We start from the raw sequence: 21084 nt of genomic DNA, 5'->3' as shown, positions 1-21084 counted from the left end.
CACAAGATCAAGCTGAAGGCTGAGAAAACCATTTCCAAAATGCAAGTCAAGATGATGACAGTTCTACACTTTCCCAAGATGGACTGTAGCTGAGATGATGTGAAAAAGATGTATACGACCTGTACCATAGTCACAAGTGTGATGTGGTGCTGCTTGTAAATCTAGTAATGAAAAATCATCTGTAGAACCAAATTAACTGGCTAGTTAACAGGAAACCTTTCTCCTTAATACTAAGTAAGAAAATTCTAACAGCTTCACTGTCATAAGGTAATAGGAGCCCCATAGCGCTGTTTCTGGTACAATTCAAAGATTAGCTTGTGAGAGTTGATTAACTTATTTTTTCAAATTTGTAACCCAAACTCTCTGTATCTTCTTTTCTGAAGATTTTTATCATAATAAAAAAGTAAAAAAAGAAAAAATCAGTCAAGCACTCAAGAGAATACATTAATTATATTAGATCTTATAAAGTCTTTCGTAACTATCATAAGTTAAAGCATGCAAAAATCTACCTACTCAATCTACCTACTGACTTTAGAGCCTAGTTAACCAGGGGGCAGGTTATAAAAGGCTGTGGGGGCTAGACCAACTAACTAGGAACGGATGTGGGAATTTTTACCTTAACACAGTCCCATAAGTAAGGCATTTCCCAGAATGGGGGACCTGCTTCAGCTCAAAAGCAATGATGACCTGAAGGTTTCATGAGAGGAGAACCCTTTTGCTTTAAGGGGAATGGCATAATAGGCTATTGACATTAATCCCCTATATATTAAGAGGAAAGGACTGGGAGAATACCAATGATGTCTTCTGGGGTTGTCCTTTTTTCGTTAGGAAATGATAGAATTTGAAATGTCTAGGAAACTGCTAATATATTGCAAGTTCCTACTAATGGTAGGATGCTATTCCCCATAACTGCATGCAACTCATCTTTCCTCTGGTTTGAGAAAATTTTTCTTGTCTGCCTATTCTCTACTAGTCTGTACTAATCAAATCATCCTCCTTCCCCTCTTTCTTATTGCTGAGAACTTGTCTGCTCTTCAGGGCTTGTTTCCTCTCACCATCATTTTTCTTGTGAAACAATAATTTGTGAGGCAGAAATGTTTCGAGAAGCAGGAGATGCTGTGTTCTCTTTCTAACTGCACCACTGGCCTTGTCACAAGCAAGTCATCTTACCTTCCTGCTTCTTTCCTTAACCCCCATCCAAGCCCCTAAACTTAAGATTCCACACTTGAAAAGCTAAACGCTGTTCAAAACACTGGGTATACAGCTACATTAATCTGCTTCTTTCAGACAGGCTGAACCAGGAAATCTGCTTAACATTTCTTCCTGCAGACTGAAAAAAAAGTTACATGAACTTGTGTGATGTTGAGTACCTTCTGATGTAGGATGAGTGCATTAACATTTGTTGAAGCCTACAACAAAATCCAGACTTGCAACATCTCTCAGTACAAGTCACTGCAATTTACAGTACAAGTCACCATATTTCTCATTATGTACAGAAAAAAACCCACCAGAAGTTAGCAAGTAGTTATTGTTAATATACAGAAATAAACCATGGGAGGCCAATTAATATAATGAAATTAATAAGAAAATATTAACAGGAAAAAAATAGTAATGAATAGGTAAGGCCTACATATCCTTGAAAAAATATAGTAATCTGTGGGGGTTTGCCCTAAGATGTTATAAAAGGTAACACAGACTAAACAGTTGTTCTGAATGCTAATCTGTACTACCTTGTTCTCTCACTGCAACCATACCCCAATAACTGTAGACATATGGACTTAGCAAATGGTATCTAAGCTGTGTATGCTACTAAACAAGCTGTTAAAAAGCTGCGCAAGTTAGACTGTCCACTAACTATTCATCAAGAGACATAAAGAAGCTCAAACAAGTTATAGAAATACTGGTTTAGTCTGGGAACATGTCTGCTTTTCTCTCACAAGCAACATCATCTTCCTAGGACTGCTGGATGAACTAGCAAAATCTGATTTCCTCAACATACTTGGTAGATACCAAAAGGCAAACTTATTAATTTGGTATATGTGAAGTTGTTGTAACCAGAATGGCCTTTCATATTGTCCTAAACGTTTTTGATAACCCACAGCATCATCTGCAGAAATTGAGAAGGTGATTATAGACATGAATTGGAAGCAAGTCAGTAGGAATAGGTGGCTTTTATTGCCAGTGACATTTTTCAGCATTAAAATCTAGAAAGAGCTAGGAAAAACATGGGGAATTTGCTGTGATTTCTTGAAATGAAAGCTTCTATTCAGCTTTAATAAAGACATCAAAAATAGTTTTCATTTGCTAAATAAGTAAAGGGCCAGGTTGAGATTTTCCTAATAACCCCTGGCATCTGTGAGTTCCAGCAGGCAGAATACAGCCAGAATATGCAACAGTGCTTGAAAATGTTATAGAAACATTGTCAGAAAACTCACAGGGGTTTATATAGCCCTCTTGTCATAAAGCAGGATCAGCTAGAGCTGCCTCTCAATCAACCGCTGATGGTTTGTCTGGGTTATGGATTAACTGTACTGCAAGACCAGAGACTCCTGAAAGGCTCAGCACGAGCCAGCTCACATCCATGAGCAGAAGAGCCGTGTTGTGTTGGCAGGACTGACATGCTGGCTGGCTCCACACCTGCTGGGTCCCCACCCTCCACTGTCACCATTGTCACCAAACCACTCCCAATATGCTCCTGGTAGATAGCCTCAAATACATATTGACTCCCCAGTTCCTCGGCCTTGCAATTTTGAAGTTATATATTTTAATATGTTCAGATCTGAAAAAATCCTTAGGTTGAATGCACAGTTTCAGTGATTTACGCTAAATGTGAAGTACTACACCTGTAAATGGTCATTCCTATTCATTTATAATTTTGTTAATGTATAGCTTATAAATTCGAGAAAAAACATTCACAAGTAAATTAGTCATGCAATTATATTTTAAAATTGCTTATGCAGTTGATCTGAGGCCATTAAAAACACAGATCCTTTTACTTCTATGTTCCATATGAGCAACCAGAGGAAAAAGCTACAAACAATTCTACCTGTTAGTTATTCCAGACTTAAGATTTGAACTACAGAGCTAGGGATTCAACCAAGAGGAAAAGCTTACAGGACTGAAAAAAACCTCTGAGACTTCCTGATGGGATATTTATTTCTTATGAAATGGTTCAAAACAACTCATACAAATATTATTTCTACTAAAATGAATTCTTATATTCACCTTCCCAATTTAATACTATTTTCCATTTAAGGGTTTTGAAATATCTTGCAGCTACAAATGTAATAAGCCCATGATATCTCTCTGAAGATAAGAGAAATTATTCTCATGTGATTTAGACTGATTCAGCACTGCTTGTATTAGTGGCAGGTTTCATCTTGATCCTTTTTTTTCTGGTAGTAAGATTGCTCATGTGTATAACCTGTTTACGAAAGAGTTTGTGTCAAGAGACTGCTATAAAGGAGACATAAATGATCTTAACAGACTAAAGAATAAAAAAGAAATATAATGGGCAACAAGGACACAGTGATGCACAAAATAGAAACAAAACATTTCTGTAGAAAAAAAGTACAACTTCGGTATTAAAAACACCAATATATATAGGGAGTTACCACTGTATATCAGCACAGTGGAAAGAGTCTTTTGAACTAAAAGGGGACATTTTGATGTTTTATTTAGTGTTAGGAGAAGGGGGGAGATGTTTTCATTTTTGGTAATATAAATGTTATCTTCACCTATATAATAAATTGTCATTATTGTGAATATCAAACTTACAGGTGATTTATGCCGAACACCTATTTCTCACATGGGGAGATTTACCAGTAGGAAGGGGAGTGAGTACAGGAGTGAGGAATCAGTGAAAGGGGTAGCAGTTTTCTCGTAGCACTGTGGTTTTGCAAAAGCTCCGCATTCCATGTTGACCAAGAAAGCTTCACTCAATTACTGCTGGAACTTCATCCAGCCTAGATGTGGCTTTGATACAACACTAACATCACAGGAAAACAAGCCCAGGAAATTTCAGCTGTTACAGCCTGTTTATCAGAATGCTTTTCTTCCTCCCACAGTTGTATTCAGCATTATTTACTAAGGAGCTGAATTGCACTCCGGTAACTGAATCCACTTACTCCTAAGCCATTTGGATCAGTAGAACCCTTAATAAATCAAGAAGAAGGTAGGAGCAGGGGTAAGTGAATTTCCCAGGAAGGATCCTTCACTCCTTGCTGGGGAAAGCAGGAATATTCACTTTCCCTGTAGAGTCACCAGATATCAGATTTGCTGATTTCCAAGGAGTACCTCATCATCCCTATGGACTCTTCTCAGGTTTGGGGCAGGAGAATTCTCTACCTTTCCTGTTAAATCTGTGACACTGTGCAATGAAGTATTTAGATTCCTGGGGCCAGAAAAAGGAAACGCAAGCACAAGCATAACCACTTTATTACTTGTACCTAAAGGGCAAGCCATAAGGAGTCAAGAACCCTAATTTTTGGTCCTTGTTCCATAATTATTTCTATATTTTGCTCCCTTACATACAGCTATCATTTGGTAAACAGTGTATGAAGAAGAGTACTAATCCTGTTCATAGCTGAAGCCTCTCTGCCTTGGCAGCGAACTCAAAAGTTTGCTCTCTTTTTCTCAGGGCCCTACAACATTCTTATCTAAGCTGTCTGCAGCTTTCCTCTTCATCTGTTTTTGTACTGCTTCTAGCACTTCTTTGTTCATTCCCACACAAGCAAACAGGCACAGTAGGTCCAGTGAATTCTTTGTGCATTGAATATACTGCACATCAGTACAGTACATGACTGGTAGGTCTGGCATGTCTGGGAAATATTGAACTGCCTGAGCACGCAATCCAACATGTCTGGGATTTCCATGCTGGCTATGTTCACAAGTCCTGGAAAAATACCTACATATTTTTCATAGACCAATTCATTTTTCCACATGAGGGGATTAGTACACTGTAATCAGTTCACTTTTCATCTTTTGATAAACTAAGCTTATTAAATTCAAGCCCCTGATCACGTATTGTATCATACAGCATCCTCTCTAGCACTAAAATCACTATTGCAATTCCCTTCTGCTCCATCTCGGGTTTGTGAACAGTGTTTTAAAAATACAGTCACAGGAACTGTATGCCTCATTCAAAAAGCAATCTCAGCGATGCTATACATAGAAGGCAAACCCCCTTCATGTGCCTCGTCAGTAAAAAACATGACCAAAAGGCAGTATTTCCCGCTCATAGGAAACAGTATGTTTTTACAAACTGCTCTCATCCAAATCACGGTGGGTTTTTTGGTGGAAACTTCTGGTGAATTAAAAGTACTCTGACCCCTGCAGGTGCTTCGGCAAACTGACACGAGAGGGCTGACGAGGGAAGGAAGAACCTGCATTTTTGAAGAAACAACACAAAACGTCTTGCTTGGTGCGTTGCTTGATCTGGAAGTATTGTCCATTTGCTATAACATTCAGAGTTTGAACGCTTGTCTAATATGACCTTAAGGGTTCTTTGCTGACCTACTGCTTTCCAGAATTAAGCAACACACAATGTTTTTAGTTGTTTTCAAATTATACATTGGGTTTGTTTATACCAAAACGCAGAACCTTTAGAGAGATCAGCTTGTCATTTGCTTTCCGAATCTGTTAAAAATATATCAGAGTATTAGTTCAAATACTGTTGCCCAGTAGATCGCTGTTTGTCCATTCATTGTTGAGGTATGTCAGCCATATGGCCCTAATCCATGTAATGTATGCTGTATCGATGGTGTTTTATCACAACAATGGAGTTTCACTGAAAAACAGACCAATGTCTTGCAAACTATTGGGGCAAATTAAAACATTGTAGCTCTTGAAAAATAATCTACAATTTAGTTTAAGTTCTAAACAGTTCTATACAGCCTGATGTTCCACTACGATAAAAACATTATTTTTGAAAATAGAGTAATATGGCAAACGCTTTCTTTTAGACAAATATGGAAGTGCTTTATTTTTCAACATCGTGTTACATGGCTGCATTATTTCCATTAGCAATGAGACTGTGCTAGTAATAGGGAACCTTTGTTACCAGTAGGTATTTGGGCTGGAGTGAACGACAGTGACTTACAGCGCTTTTAAAACACACCGAAAAGGTATGCTAGTCCTGACAAAGCTTTACACTACAGTTTCTTCTCATCCTGGTGGCACCTTGTCCTTTGCCTTGTCAATGGGGAGCTTTGCCCTTCAATAGCAGCTCCTTGGTTGACATGAGAACTGGTTCTTTCTGCCAAAGTGGGACGAGCGCGTGGGACTGGAGAAACTGTAGAAGCCATACTTTCGGCCCCCTCCACAATAACCTGTATTAAGTTGCCAGAACCTCTTTCCCAAATCGTTGGCTCGGGTACTTGCAATCCAAGCCTTTCCATGCTCAGCACCCTGCAGCAGACAAAACCCACCTGCGAAGCGAATGGCTTCACCCTCTGAACGGCCGCAGCTCCGCGCATTCCTGACCGCGGGATGCGCTGTTCCCAGGGCTGCCTACGCACCTTGGGCAGGGCAGGACACGGAGGCGGCAGGTCCTGCTCTGAGATTATACCGAGGGGCTGCCCTGTGCAGCCAACTACCTCCCGTTTCCCTCCGCCCGCTCGCTGCTGCCCGCGGTTACCGAGCGCAGACACGGCAGCGGCTCGTCCTTCGGTAACACCGTTCCTGCTGGTTTCCCTCCGGCCGCCCCTTCGCCCCGGCTCGGGGCAGGCACCTCCTGCCCGCCGCGCTCCTCCGGAGCGCCGAGCGCTGCCGCCTGCCGGTCCTCCGGGGCCGCCGCCGCCGCCGGGCCCACCGCGGCAGCGCCCCGCCACCGCACCGCCCGCCCCGGCCCCGGGCCGCCCTCGGCCCGCGCAGCCCCAGCGCTCCGGGCGGCACAGGGTCAGCGACAGGAGCCTGTCGGCAGGGGACCGGCCGGCAGCCGCGGGTGCCTCTCGCCCGTGTGCCGGCGAAGAGCGCCTGGCGGACTGGGGGCGGCTTTCGGTGCTGCGGTCGGCGGGCTAGCCACGGCACCGCCGCTTGTTTACGAGCGGGCGGAGGGGCGGCCCGGGACAGCGTTCGGGGTGGCAGAACAGCCCCTCCCAGCCCCGCGGACCGGGTCCGCCCCGGCTCCTCCGCACCCGCGGGGCACCTGGGCGCGCCCGCAGCCCGGCTGCGGGGACGGGACGGGGCGGGGCGGGGAGCGCGCGGCTCTGCCCTCCCGTGGCGCCAGGGCTGAGCGGGCACGGAGCCGCTCCCCGTTCCAGATCCCCGCGCCCCTCGAAAAGGCAGGCGGAGGAAGAGGAGGAGGCTCCCGCCGCCGGGCACGGCGGGGCCCCTTTCGCGATTCCCCCCGGTGTTGCCCTGCTGTGGCTGCACCCTTCGCGGGGCCCTCTCCCACCACGCCCCCGGTGTTCCCCGGGCCGCCGCCAGCCCGTCCCCGCGGTCTGGCGCCGTCGCCTCACTCCGCTCCGCTCCGCGCCTAGAGCCCCGGGAGGGGGAGGGGAGGGACAGGGGGAGGCGGTGGCGGCGACCGCTGTGGGGCCCAGGCTGCTCCTCGCCTCCGCTGCGCCTCTTCCAGCCCCGGGATCTGGTGCTGGGGGGGGGGGGGGGCGGGAAAGGGAGGGGGCGGGGCCGGCATGGGCAGCAGCCAATGAGAAGGCGCAACCCGGCAGCTGGGGCGGTGCGAAGGCGGTCACCGCCCAATGGGGGAAGGGCAGAGGGCGCACTCGGAGCGGGGCGAGAGTCAGGCAGGAGGCGAGTCGGGACTCGGGCAGTGAGCGGGACACAGCAGCAGCAGCAGCCGCCGCCGCCTCCTCCTCTGCCGGGGCTCGCTTGCAGCCGCTCTACCGGACGGCGCCGCGGGACTGGGAGCCGGTGGGTGAGGGACGAACGGACTGAGGGACGCCGCTTCCCGGAGGGGGCAGCGGGCGGAGCCGCCGTCCGGAGGAGAAGTTTGGCCGAAGCGGCCGCCTTCGCCGAGAGAGGAAACTTTCCTCGGGGGGCCGGAGGCGGGGGCGGCGGGAAGGAGCCGCGGCGTGCTCGGGTCCGCCGCCCGGTGAGGGGGCTTCCGAGAGGGTCCCCCCCGGCCCAGGCCGGGCTGCGGCGGCTGGGATGTACCTGGCAGCGGTCTCGGCGGGGAGGAGACGCACGGGCGGAGACGTCGGCTGGCACCTGGCGGCGGCGGGGTGGCTGTTCCTGCTGGCTCTGCTGGCCCAGCTGCTGGGCGACTCAGGGACGCGGGCGCTCGTCTGCTTACCCTGCGACGAATCCAAATGCGAAGAACCGAAGAGCTGCCCCGGTAGCATCGTGCTGGGGATCTGCGGCTGTTGTTTCATGTGCGCTCGGCAACGGAACGAGAGCTGCGGGGGAGTCTATGGGCTGCACGGGGCTTGCGACCGGGGCTTGCGCTGTGTCATCCGGCCGCCGCTCAACGGAGACTCCATCACCGAGTACGAAGTGGGCGTCTGCGAAGGTGAGAGACGGCGGGACATCATCCATCCATCTCTCCATTCCCTGGGGTGGGGGGTACCCGCTAGGCGGCGGGAAGGGAAGGAGGGCGCACCGGCGCCTGAGAGGTCTTAGACGCCGGTGCGCCTTCCTTTCCTTCCCGCCGCCCGCCTGTCCCATCTGCGAGCGTGTCTTTTTAACCTTCCCTGTCTAAAAAAAGACCCAAAAAACCCTATTTACAAGTTTTACACTCAATTTTCGTAAAGACTGTATCATTTCTCTATTTCCATAGCGCCTTGCTGGCTTGCTTAATAGCTTATACCAGCTACTGATGCCCAACTAAAATTCCTTGATAAAGGACTCGGGAAGGGTTTGGCAGATGGAGATCGGCGGAGGTCAGTCGTGCACACATGATGCCTGTTCCGGATTCCCTCCTCTGTAAGGAAACAACAAAGGCTGATCATCTGTTATAAAGTTTTCCTTCCTGTTCCTGTCATTTAATATCTCCCCGTCCGTCCTGCTCGATATTTGATAAGGGGTGTCTTTTTCCCTGCTGGAGCATCGAGGGGGTGGGAGAAATACCCACGGCAAAACTCCTCTCAAAGTCACTTCATCTTCCTGCCGGCTACTTGGCGAGGTGATGAATTGGTATGAAATGCAAAAGGAGTTCACCCCCACTTCAAATTTTGTATCTATCAGAGTCCCTAAGACTTATTTTTTATGTTATAATTTAACAAAGGCCAGAGGCAAATTTTTAGTCTCTTTCTCTTGTACCTCAAGTTCTCTTTTCCCCCCAAGTTGAGAGAAAACATGGCGCTCTAAAGAGATTACAAATAACCAGTAGTTTGGGATATGTATAAATGTATATGTGACTCGGAGCGGGAGCTTCGACAGTTCTGGAAAAGGAGAGGGAGGCAGTCTCCTCTCGGCGGGTAGAGGGCAGTAGAAAGTCCAGAGAGCTGGTGAGGCAGCATCTGTCCAAAAAACTTGCATTTAAAATGATGCACTATTTTGAGAAAGCTAAACTCGGTAATTTTTAGTGGGCAGCTGACCTTTGTCCTGGCTCTCATTATTAGTTTAAAACTCCATTTGCCTGCATAACCAATGAATTGCAAGCCACAGCAGAGCAGTGCAATGTGTCTCACCTGTGCTACAACCAATGCCATCAGCTGATGCTTTGGTAGGACAAGTTCCCGGATTAAAAGCTGTGTTCTTAAACAATTAAAAATGGCCCTAAAGTCTTTTGAAGACCTTGGTTGAGACCATGTTGGTGAATATGTACATTGTTGTGGTCTCTCTTATTTTTAACATGTATTGGAAAAGTTTTCATAAACAGAAAAGTACAACCAAAGGTACTTTAAAACCTATCTGGTTTTGGAGGAGTTTCTTTTGTCGTGTGTTTTCAAGTAAAAGCTTGGCTAAAACAGCTTCCCCCATTCCCCATGGTTAAAGGAACTAAAAGTCTGCAGTCATTAAATGCCTTAATGTTCTAACTCCCTTACTGTATCACAGTACGGACAACTCTGGCAGTTTAAGAGTATTTCATTCCTTTGAAGTGATGCAATCTGTACGTTGCTGTAGTTCAACTCATAACACGTCCCATTTACTGTAGAAAATAGCATGAAGCATTTGTTGGCAAGATTGCATTTCAGTTAGTGTTGTGGTTAGGAACTAGATCCAGCTGTCCCTATAGGAACAGTCGAGGAGATAACTTATCTATTTAATTTTCATTCTTATAAATGAAAAGCAACTGAGCTGAACTGTCAGCCTAATAAATAGTCCTGGAATACCTATTACTGGTATGAAACTGCCTCACTCTGAGGAACAGAAGCAACGTGCTGTTCTTTGTGGTGCTTGTTGTGCACGCGGTGGCAGCAAGGATAAAAGGGGACTTACTGTACTGCCTCTGATCGCAAAAATGAGGTTGAATAGCTCTGGTTTTTTGATTGTGATGACCTAAACAGTTGTGCAGTTTACAGGCACATGTGCAACAGGCTAGGGTGGTGATGCCTGATCTGTGAGCCGTGCTGTTATCTGTTAATGGAATAAAGGCTGCTTTTTTTAATTGTCTTGTCCACTGGGAGAGCAAACCCTTTCCTACCCCAGTTTGGGGAGGAGGAAATGGAAGCGTCTTTCAGAACTGCGTGAATAGAAATCAGTGGTTTTGCTCTCCTTCCTGTCTTTAGCCTTTTCTTTCATTGCAGTTTTTTACACTGAAATGACCCCTACTGGCTACAGTTATAAGCATGTTTTTTGTATCAGTTTTGAAGCTTCATTGGTGTCTTGTTTCAGAGTATCAACGCATACTAGGCTACAGAAAACTCTAAGAGCTGAAATAGCAACAGGTAGAAATACTTGTTTGATAGCTTAGTTATAGTATTTAATGCAATTGACATGAGTTAGTTTATAACACCTGATGGAGGAGTCTCTGTGGCATCTGTTACTGGTAGCTTCTCTTTCTGAAATTACAAATGGACTGTTCTTTGTTAAAGCACTGTTTATTAGTGAAAGCCGTTGCTGGTTCTGAGTTTGCTTTTTGTTTTTTCTTTATCCTTCTAAAACCTGAAGGAAGTTCTCATTCATGTCGCCACCTTAACTATTCACATCTCTATGCAGTTCTAAGGCTCAGTTTGTGTCATCCCAAAGTACGTAAATACCCTTCCTGAATGCACTTATACCCTTAGTAAACAATTCTGAGGTCAGCTTCCCCTGGTGGCTACTTCTGAAGGGCATTCTTGAGAGAGTTTGCACAGCTCCAGCATTTGTTGGCTTTATAGGGATGCTGCTGGATTGGTTCGATGAGGTGTGTTGAGAGCCTACAGCCCCTTACAAAGAGTCTGAGCATTGAGAAATTTTGAATGCAAAGCAGGAACTGCCCCTTGCTCTGCCTTTGAAGGTAGTCCTAGAGCCACTACTGAATTAGACTGAAGTTCTCCAGAAACACCTTAGCCTTGACTTCTGCTGCAGTGTAGCTGAGCAGGGCTCTGGCTTCGTGGGGGATCAGAGAGGCTTGGAAAAGTTCTGCTAAAGAACTTTGGTTACTCTGTGAAGGCATTTCTTGTGATAACACTCTTCTTGTTTCATTTACCATGCTTCTCTGGTGCTATTAGATGAAGGGGCCTAGATTGCTATGCTAAACTCTTCAAAGACATGACAATAGCATATAATATAACACTGAAAATGAGCTGAAATTATTTTTAACTGAGTAGTAGAAACATGTTTTTGCAATATATTTGAAATGCTTAGTTAACAAAACTCCTAGTCTCACTGTGTTTTTAAGTTTCTTTTATGATATACTTGCATATAAATTAGCCTCTAGATGCATATTAAAAGAAGGTATTTCTGTGCCAGTAACTTACCAATAATATCTAGTACTTTGTTTGGTTTTGGTTTATTGTTTTGTTTTTAGTGGGGTTTGGGTGTGTTTGTTTATTTGGGGGAATGGAGGATACAGCTATTGCTGTATTCTTTTTGCTTACTGTAGGTAGTTTAAGGCTTGCCTTGAATACTTGAGGCTTCTCTACCTAGTGCATAGCTTCTGTGCTGGGGCTCCCTTGGGACCAGGAGAAAGCTGCTGTAGCAGATTTTAGGCAAGTATTGGGAAAATATGTGAGTTAATCTCCTAGTACAATGGCAGAAGCTTGCCTTCCTGTGGCTAATCCTAGTCTCATTTACTGAACTGCATCTTTTTGGGAGCTTGGAGCATTACAGTCTGTCTGTCACTCCTTGTTGCGGCAAGCTGGGAGAGCTTGGATGTGTCCATTGTCCATTTCCTCACCTTTAACCCTGCTATGGAGTAGTTTTCTTCTCTTAGAAATATGTAAGAGCACAATATATTGTATGTAACCAAAGCACAGTGAAACTGGAGCTTGTGAGAAGACAGGAAATTTTGAAAACTCAGCTTTTTTCAAAATTTGGAAGAGGAAACCTAAGCTTGTTTTTGTTTTGTTTTGTTCAGGCATTGGTTTACATGTATGCTAATGGAGTTCTTTCCTGCTTTTCTGAAGTAAGAACAACTTGGTTACAGACTTGATAGTATTTTTATCACAGTTAGTGCTGATACTTGTAACTTCTGTAACTAGTACCTTGGGAGAATTTTGTTTTCAGTTGTTTTCAGTACTGTGCTCTCTGTCTAATGGATCAATGGACCCAAAGCCCTCAACTTGATGCTTTATCTCCAGACAGTCTTCTATACAACATGATTGCCTTCTTGCCTTTGATGCAGTCCACACCTTTAAACATTAGGCAGCATTTTACTTTCAGTACAAGTTACTGAAATTCAAGTAATTGAGAAGTCACGTGTCGGTAACCCAGTTGTTTATATCTGTTTGGACTGGAATAGCATTGCCCAGGTTTCTTATCTTTTTGTTAGGCCGGGGTTTTTTTCTCACTTTGTTATGTAGTGAGTGGCTGGGGAAATATCCAAGTGGTTCTGATGTCCATGCGTGCACAGAGAACTTTCTCCAGTAAATCAAGTGTTAGAACTGATGATGTAGTTGGGGGACTTCATCAGTATTAAGTGGTGCACCAAATGGTTGTTGGCATGAAGGCAGTCAAAATACTTTGTTCAAAGACTGTCAGCAATCCAGACTATCAGGGAAACAAATGGAAAAATTATTCATGTTTTCAAAAAAGAAAATCATCAGAAAAATTATTTAGCTTGTGAAACTGGAATGAGAAGTAGTTCTCTGGTGAGTTCAGCTTCTGATATGCTAGTCTTGATCAAATTTCATAGTCCCCTTCCCTTACTCCCCCCCACCAGAAAACACTTACTAGGAGCATGCTGTCTTCTCTACACACAGACTGGATAGTTTATAAGATATTTCTACTCTGTATTCTGTCAATGTGGAAATCTCAACATCAGTAAGAACACATAATTTTGAGTGTGGCATGGAATTTGAATTGGATCAGGTGCTTATTTGACTTGGAAATGGCTTCCTCTCTGTTTTAGGCATCATATTTTGATTTTAGAAATCACTTTATTCTAGTATTTCAACAAAAATTAAATAGAAGAGTCTAATAGATATGAGGAGGGATGTTGATGCAATAACTGTTGGGCTTTGGCTGTTGTGGATCAGCACAGTTAGTTCAAAGCTAGAAATCTCACCATGGATAGGCTGGATTACTAAATGTTTTAACTTCTGTAAGAGGAATATTCTCTTTTAATTTTTTTTTATTTTTTAAAATCTTTCATAAGCATCCTCTACTTATGTGAATTTTTCCACGTAGAAAGTGATTATTTCATCAAGCTCCCCAAAATCAGACTGCTTATAAAGATTTTTTTTTTTTAAGCTACCTTTAAATTCCCCCTAGGCATGTTTGCTAGCTTAAGTACTCTCTAGCTGATTCAAGGATTCTTGCATAATTTAACTTCTTGCCTAGTACTTAGTCAAGCAAAATGTCATTTTACTGACAGGCATATTATGCAATAATTAATCCATTAATATGGTTCAAAAATGCTTTCTTCTTCCCTTCCTTCCTTTGTGCCCCTCTCAAGCATTCTTCATCTCAATAAGTAAAGTTTATAGTATCTTGCAGATAGAACCGAATGTTTCTCTGTTTTAATGGATTAAATACTTTGTAGAGGTGACCTATTAAATGTCTCTTGTGACTTATAAACTGCTTTCCTTTGAGAATGCATTTAATCCACAGGGAATGTAAACTTGGAAATGGTGAACTCAGGGTTTTGCCTGAGACTTTGAGTGACACCAGTTGTGTAGCCTTACAATACTGGAATTTGGAACATGACTGACTGACACTGACATAGAAAGCTTATGTATGTGGACAAACTTACCAACATAAACTAAGATTGGAAGATAACTTTGGATAAAAGATATCTAGATTAAATTCCGCATAAGCATAGGGATTAAGAGATGGTCCCTGAGGGAGCTCTTGTCTGAACAGACTAGTTTGGCCTTGTCAGGGGAAAGTAAATCCTCAGTAATGTTTTGAGATGAATGGAAGCAGTTCACACCTTTACCAGGGGTGGTATTCAGTCCCTAGCAGCTTTCACTGGGTGTATTGGACACTTAACTTCAGAATCTGCAAATCACTAACACGTTGAGGGTCATGAGCATACAAGTCTTTAATAGGAAAACAAACGGGAGCACAGGGTTGTGAACAGAAGGAAAAGCACTGGCTCACAGGCATGCAGCAATTCCCATGTTCTTACTCATTTCCTAAGCTTTAAGCCTTATACAGCCAGCTACTGTGATACTGTTAGGCTTCAATTGGTGGTTGGGTTTTTTTGTTGTTGTTGTTTTGTTTGTTTGTTTGAAGGGGGTTTTTTTGGTATTAGTGAAAAAAAACTAGCAAGTGTGATGTTTCTAAATCCAAGAGAACCCATTCTGTTGGGTCACTTATCCTTGAAATGAATTAAACTTCAGTGTTTTGCTACAGGCTGTGTGATACTCTCTTCAGAATTTTTTTCAGAAAGGATGGATGTAAGCATGTTGGAGGTATTTTTTTCCCCTCACTGATGGGCTGTTGATAAAAGTATGGGGCCATACTGATAACGGTGTTACACGTGGTAATGTAAAATGTGCTGCTTTCATAATAGAAACACCAAACTTTACGTCTATCTCTAACTTAGGTTTTAGAAAAAGAAAACAGCCTTGAGGCTAGTTCTAAATCCAGGGTAGAGTTTCTCCTGTAGTCTCCTGTAGCTAAGAAGTTGGGTGCAATTCCCCTGAAGCGTCTTGCAATTATTGTGTTCAGTGATGCTGCATTAATGACTGGAGGTAAAAGTGGCAAAATATTTAAGATGTTGTGTTTCTTCTAATAGTGTGGACTGTTCTTGGTGTAGTTTGCTCAATTCATAGCCTTGTTCCAGAATTTGTCTTTGGAAAAACTTTTCCTACTCCTGTCAGCTTTGCCTCTGCCTAGCAGCTGCAGCAAGCAGCCAGCCAACTACTTGTTTGCAGTGAAGCTGATGCGTGCTGCTGTACATGCAGGCTTCTGAAGTGTGTGGGTGAAGAGTGCAACTTAAAAAATTGGAATTTTAGCCTCCTTTGGAAAATGGTTATGAAGGTTTGACCCTCTTCTGAGGCCTTAGCAATTATTTTTATAAAGAGTTTTCTAGAGCTAGAGGAAAAATCTGCTACAACAGCTGAAATGTTGCTGTCCGTGCTCATTCTAATCAGGGCAGTACTGGCAGAGGCTCTCTCTGATCAATTAAACCCTGTAGTATTTTCAGTCAGCTATTTGCAAAGAAAATATGGTTCTAGTCATAGGTTTAAAATAATTTATTTGTCTTTTTTCAGGTGTGTAAATGCATAGGGGTCAGACTTCAGAACCAATGATATATTATTTAAGACCATCTTTGGGGAAGGAAGGCTATTGGAAGTACCATTCAGTTTTATTGTAAGACGCCCTAATAGTGAAAGTCCTAAAAAAACAAAAGCCAAACTAAATATACCTTTCCTCCCCCAGCCATCCTCTCCCCACCTCCACTCCCCCCACCAAAAATAAAAAAAGAGAGGGAGGTCATGGTACTTAGAGAACTAAAATATTCCAGATAGTGTGGGGAAGGGAAAACTTTAAAACCTGAAATAGTTGTCCACATCACATGCTTCACTTAACATTTCCATTTATCTCCTTGCCTCCCTCAAGGCTTCTGTGGAGTTTCTGATAATTGAGTGGAAAGCTGGTCTGTTTAAATACTTTCTGCATTCCTTAATATGAAATAACTGTCTTGAGACACATGCAGAGCTGCTGCAGTGAAAATCTTTCTCACTAACTTGCAGATTTGATCACCTGAGATACATGCTCTATTTTGGATAAGCTAAAGCAGGCAGTCAGATTTTAGACAAGCCTTACATATATGTGTGTTCCTGAGGTATCTAAATGTTATGGTACAGTTTTGCTTTCTAGCTTTGACTAGAAATTTTCTCAGGTAGCTGCAAAACCCTTTTGTACTGCTGTACATTCCACATAAAGACTGGATCTTGGAAAGTAGACCCTTCCAAAAGGTGGAAAAAATGCTTTCTCACAAAATTCTCAGCTGTGTGTCTTGCCATAAAAGTTTCTGCCGGCTGTAGTCCTTGGTTCCTGACTTCATAGAAGGAATAAGTCGTGAGAAGGGAAAGGCTTGAAGCCAGTATATGAGCTCAAACTCACTTCAAGGCTAGTCTTCCCTTTTGCTGCTTTTCAAGGTCTGGGGCTGGGTTTCAAGCATTCTTTAGTGGTGATTAGTCATTTCTATTGTTCAGCTCCTCCAAAACATGCATTTCCTTTCCATCGTTCTTTTTTCCTGTTCAAAGAGAAGCCAAAGCCTACTGGCAAGAAGTATTTCCTTTTTTTATTTTAGCAAGTCTCTAAGATCCTTTCAGAGTCTCATACCGTCTTAATGAATACCACTGATTTGAAAATGCTTTTGTGTAGACCGTGTGCTGGAGTGCTGAGGCTCAGACCTTGGGTCTGGTTTGATGGAGGAGCTTCTGAAAGGTTCTTCCTCCACCAGTTTCCAGAGGGCAGTACCAGTCTCAGTAAGGATTGCTTCTCTGTCACTGTGAAACCCTTCTTTCTCCTCCTTCAAATGCAGGATCTAAAAGGATGCAAGAGTCTGTAAGATGTGACTTGGACTGTTTAGCTTTCAGACCAGCAATGTCTCTGCTCTTTCAGCATCCTGAGACCTACCTGTCATGCTAGGAAATAGCTGAGTAACATGCTGCAGTTAAATGTAAATTATGGGAGTTCGCTCAATTCACTGCAGTACTTTTCATCAGTGATATTTTAATGACCGCTTCAGTGTGTTGTTTGCTGGTTTGAGGTGATGCATTATCTTTTATAAACAGTGAAGGAGAACAGTATAGCATTTTCCAAACAATAGTTGATATTCCTTAAATGCCCAGAAAGAAAGAGAAAGGTTGGGACAGGATACAAAAGAGAAGTTTCTTTGCTGGGCAGAAGGAATTGAGAACTTGAAAGAAGGGAAAGCAAAAGTTTAAGCAATGGAGAAGGAGTCTCTGAAAAGATCTCTTCTTGTGCTTTTAGCTTGCACCTGTTTTGAGATGATCCTTTGCATATGGAGACAGTAAATGTAACTTTAGTGGGGTACTGTGTGCCTTAAAAATAAGGCTTAAAGTTAGTTTCTCAGTTACACGCTCTTTTGAAAGCACAAGGAGCTCTTCCAGTGAAGAAGATAAATGCTTCAGTCTTGAGCATCATGCCTTGCATAGTGCTGTGTTGTGAATGCTGGTATGTAAGATTTAGTATGAAAGAAGTGATGGAATGCTGCTTGCCAGGAGATATATTTCTCTGACTGTTTCCTAGACTGGACTTGTTTAAGGACCTCTTGTTCAACTTGTTAATGCCTTAATCCTCTTCCCTGCTTTTAGATGCGTGCTATGACAGGACTTGGGAGTTCGGCAACCCAGAGCAGTATGTGAATCTTTAGCAAGCTAAAATGTTTGCTTTACAGAAAGCAAGTGATTATATGAATGATAGAAGAAAATGAAAAAAGTTTGGAATCAATGAGAAATCTCTCCTCCCATGGCTTCCTTATGGTATTAAAGCACACTTAGAAGTTAAAAAGGTATTATGTCCAGGACTTAACTTTGATCTGAGTAAATGCAGAACTGCATTATTATCTGAAAAGGCAACTTGCCTGATTAAGTTGGAAAGAGTGGGGATCTGCATGTAGATAGAAATTATTTGAAAGAGAAATTACTTTGAAGCTGTAGTTACCAGCCTGCTAGGAGCATTTGAACTGCTTTAAGGTGTGTGTGCAAAAGGTGACTCTCTGTATAACAAGAGTCCATTGACAACTCAGGGCTGCTAAAAAATATGGCACTTCCCTTTTTTGTCCGTACCTGATCATGCTGGCACAATGAAGTGGTGAAAATCACAGCTAAACAAAGATCAGTTTGGATGAAAACTAGCAGTATACTTGGGCTTCTTTTCAGCTGGATTGCTTCTAAACACTCAAGAATGTTAAACACCTACTTGATTTTTGTATTTTTGGGTGTACTAGAAGTCAGCTAGGAGATAAGATTTGCATACCAAGGCTTAACAGACTCAGATTCTTACATTTGGGTTTTGTCAGCCCTGCCTGCAGAGAAGTAAAGCTTTGACAATTTATCATATCTCAGTTTATTCCTTCATATAATTCAGATTTCTGAGATGTAGGCACGAAAGACCAGTATCCTGAAAAGGAAGCTGTAGAGAAGGTGAAGCAGAGCATGCAGGAAATGTTTGTGCTATAGCTTGGAATAGTTCATGAACTGTCCCAGGTCCCAAATTACTGGTGTGTAAAAGTTTGTTTTCTAGAGTAGTCCACAGGACATGATGACTTTTGGGAATAATAGAGGCTAGGTTATATATTTTGTTCAAAACATGATTCCATTGTCATTTCAAGTATTGCTGACCTCTAAAAGAGCAAGCTTGCTCTACTGGACTACCATTTATCTGCATCAAGGACGGCACTAGATGCCTTTGCATCAAGTAACCAAAGCTTTGAATTGAAGTGAGACAATTGAGCTACATCCCTCATGTGAATGCTTTCATCTGGTTGTACTTCCCATTCCAAGGAATTTTGTTCTGCCTATATTGATGTGATGTCTGAAGATTTCCCTAAGTGGTAAACAATTATTCATTTAATAGGACCTTGAAATTCTGTTCGTAGAAGGAGAAAATCAACTAGGAAAAAAAGTCTTAAGTCTGCATGAAAAATCCTTCTAGACTTGGCATTGATTTACTAAGCTAAAATAAGCTCCTGTTATGTGTTTGCTCCTTCATTGATGGAAATCTTGTTTCTAAATGAACTTGTGTGAAAAGCAGGCTGGTAGAAGATGTGCAGGCTAAAACTGGATTTGCATTCTTCTTGTCTGAATGTAACTTTTGTATTCACACCAAGTAATGAAAAATACCTTGTTTCAAGATTCAGAAGATGTTAGAAGTATAGTCTGTTTCAGAAACAGGGAGCAACCCAAAGCATTTTGTTAGACTGATCTGGGTGAAGCTGTGGTGCCTGAGGTTACAGACTTTGAAACAGTGAGTCTTGGACTGTAGATGTAGCTTTTGTTCTTGTCGTTACGTGGATTACTGCTGTGATTTCTAAAATACAACTTGTCCAGGCTGTATTCCGGCTTCTCAAAAACAGGATGCATTATTGTTCTCCAGATTCTCAGGACTTTTTTTTTTTTTTTTTTTCCTCTGCATGCATGGCCTCCTCATGATGAAAGTGTCCTAAGCATTACTAAAGGGGCATCTTCTTTTGAAAGAATTTTAATAGTTTCTCTTCAGGAACTTCTGCACTTCCTTTGACTTTCATTGATACAGTTGCTGTATGGGATGATAGGTTAACATTAGCTAAAAAAAAGAAATTACTTCCTGGGCTTAATGATTATTCTTCCTTTGCTATTTTTATGGAGAAGAAGAGCCATGAAGTTCCCATGAAGATTCCCATCTTCACATTTATAATTGACTTTGTTGTTTGTCAGTTCTTTATTTGAGCAGGATACTTTGCCAGCTCACAGTAGAAAGCACGCAGTTGGTTGTACAGGGAGAAATATACGTGTGAGAATCTTCTGTGACGCTTCCTGTAGATCATGTACAGTACTGAACTGGTAAACAGCTCTTTCCAGGTGTTGTTTTTTTATTTTCCCAAAACGGGAAAAACTACAAGTTAGCAGATATTCTTCATGTTTGAGTGAACAGTACTTACATGCTAACCTCAGCATATGTGTGTATATACTGTTATTTACTATAGATTTTCAGACTACGGTTGAGCATGAGACTACTGAATGACAAACAGTTTGTATTCGGCTGTGGCCTCTCATACCAGAGTACAGCTTTTGATAACCCCAACAACAACAAAAAAACCCACCCTTCATAACTGGAAGATGGTTTAACTTTTTTGAAATGTGTCTTGGCAGGATCTGTATTAGAAACTTGCTTGTTGCTAGTATATAAAATTGGGGTAAACTATTTAGAACACACAATGCGAGTGCTTCTGTTGAATATAAGGATGTAAAGATTGAAAATATCTATTTGTTCCTTTTGTCATTACTAGAAGTCAGTGGATTTTGTGTGGCTGTTTTGTAGTACTTGTTTTATAGACAGACAAGCTTGGAAAATTATCTGGTGCTCTGTAGCAAAGAATACCTAATGCCTAGTTTAGTTTTTTCAATCTTGCATAAAAAGCATGTAATAGGACAAGAGGGAATGGCTTTAAAATGAGAGTAGGCTTAGATTTGATATTAAGAAGAAATTATTTATTGTGAGGGAGGTGAGGCACTAGAACAGATTGTCCAGAAAAGTTGTGGATGCCCTATCCCTGGAAGTGTTCAAGGTCAGTTGGAAGGGGCTTTGAGCCTAGGTCTAGTGGAAGGTGTCCCTGCCCATGGCAGGGGCAGTGGAGCTAGGTGATCTTTAAGGTCACTTACAATCCAGTCTGTTTTATGATTTTGTCTTGCTTGAACTTCTGAGTTGGTGGAATGCTGCTGTTATGTGAACTGGACCGAAGAAAACTGAGATTTTTGTAGAATTGGTAATCTTACTGAAATTCTGGATTGATTGGATTTATGTCTCCTTCTGGAGCCTCCTAAAAGGAAAATGGGCATTTTTGTAGTGGGAAAACCAGTTACACATATTTGATGGGACTGATTCGAAAGGCACAGTTATTTGAGCAGAGGGACT

General features: G+C 42.7%; 1 protein-coding gene across 3 annotated transcripts in view; it reads left to right on the top strand.

Annotated features, from left to right (window-relative positions):
- CRIM1 (cysteine rich transmembrane BMP regulator 1) overlaps nt 1-21084 on the top strand; it is a 197224-nt gene that overhangs the window by 21470 nt on the left and 154670 nt on the right. The window contains exon 2 of one of the 3 annotated variants that reach the window (XM_032682577.1): nt 5338-5422. Coding sequence is in view for 2 of the 3 variants with exons in the window: in XM_032682574.1 (XP_032538465.1) it covers nt 8110-8470 (361 nt within the window). In the remaining variant the exon portion in view is untranslated. Of the gene's footprint in view, nt 1-5337; nt 5423-7747; nt 8471-21084 lie in introns of those variants that run through there. The other 2 variants (XM_032682574.1, XM_032682575.1) reach the window with 2 other exon arrangements.

The sequence above is a fragment of the Chiroxiphia lanceolata genome, chromosome 3, assembly GCF_009829145.1.
Source record: "Chiroxiphia lanceolata isolate bChiLan1 chromosome 3, bChiLan1.pri, whole genome shotgun sequence".
Lineage (NCBI taxonomy): Eukaryota > Metazoa > Chordata > Aves > Passeriformes > Pipridae > Chiroxiphia > Chiroxiphia lanceolata.
This window is presented reverse-complemented; position numbering and strand designations above follow the sequence as displayed.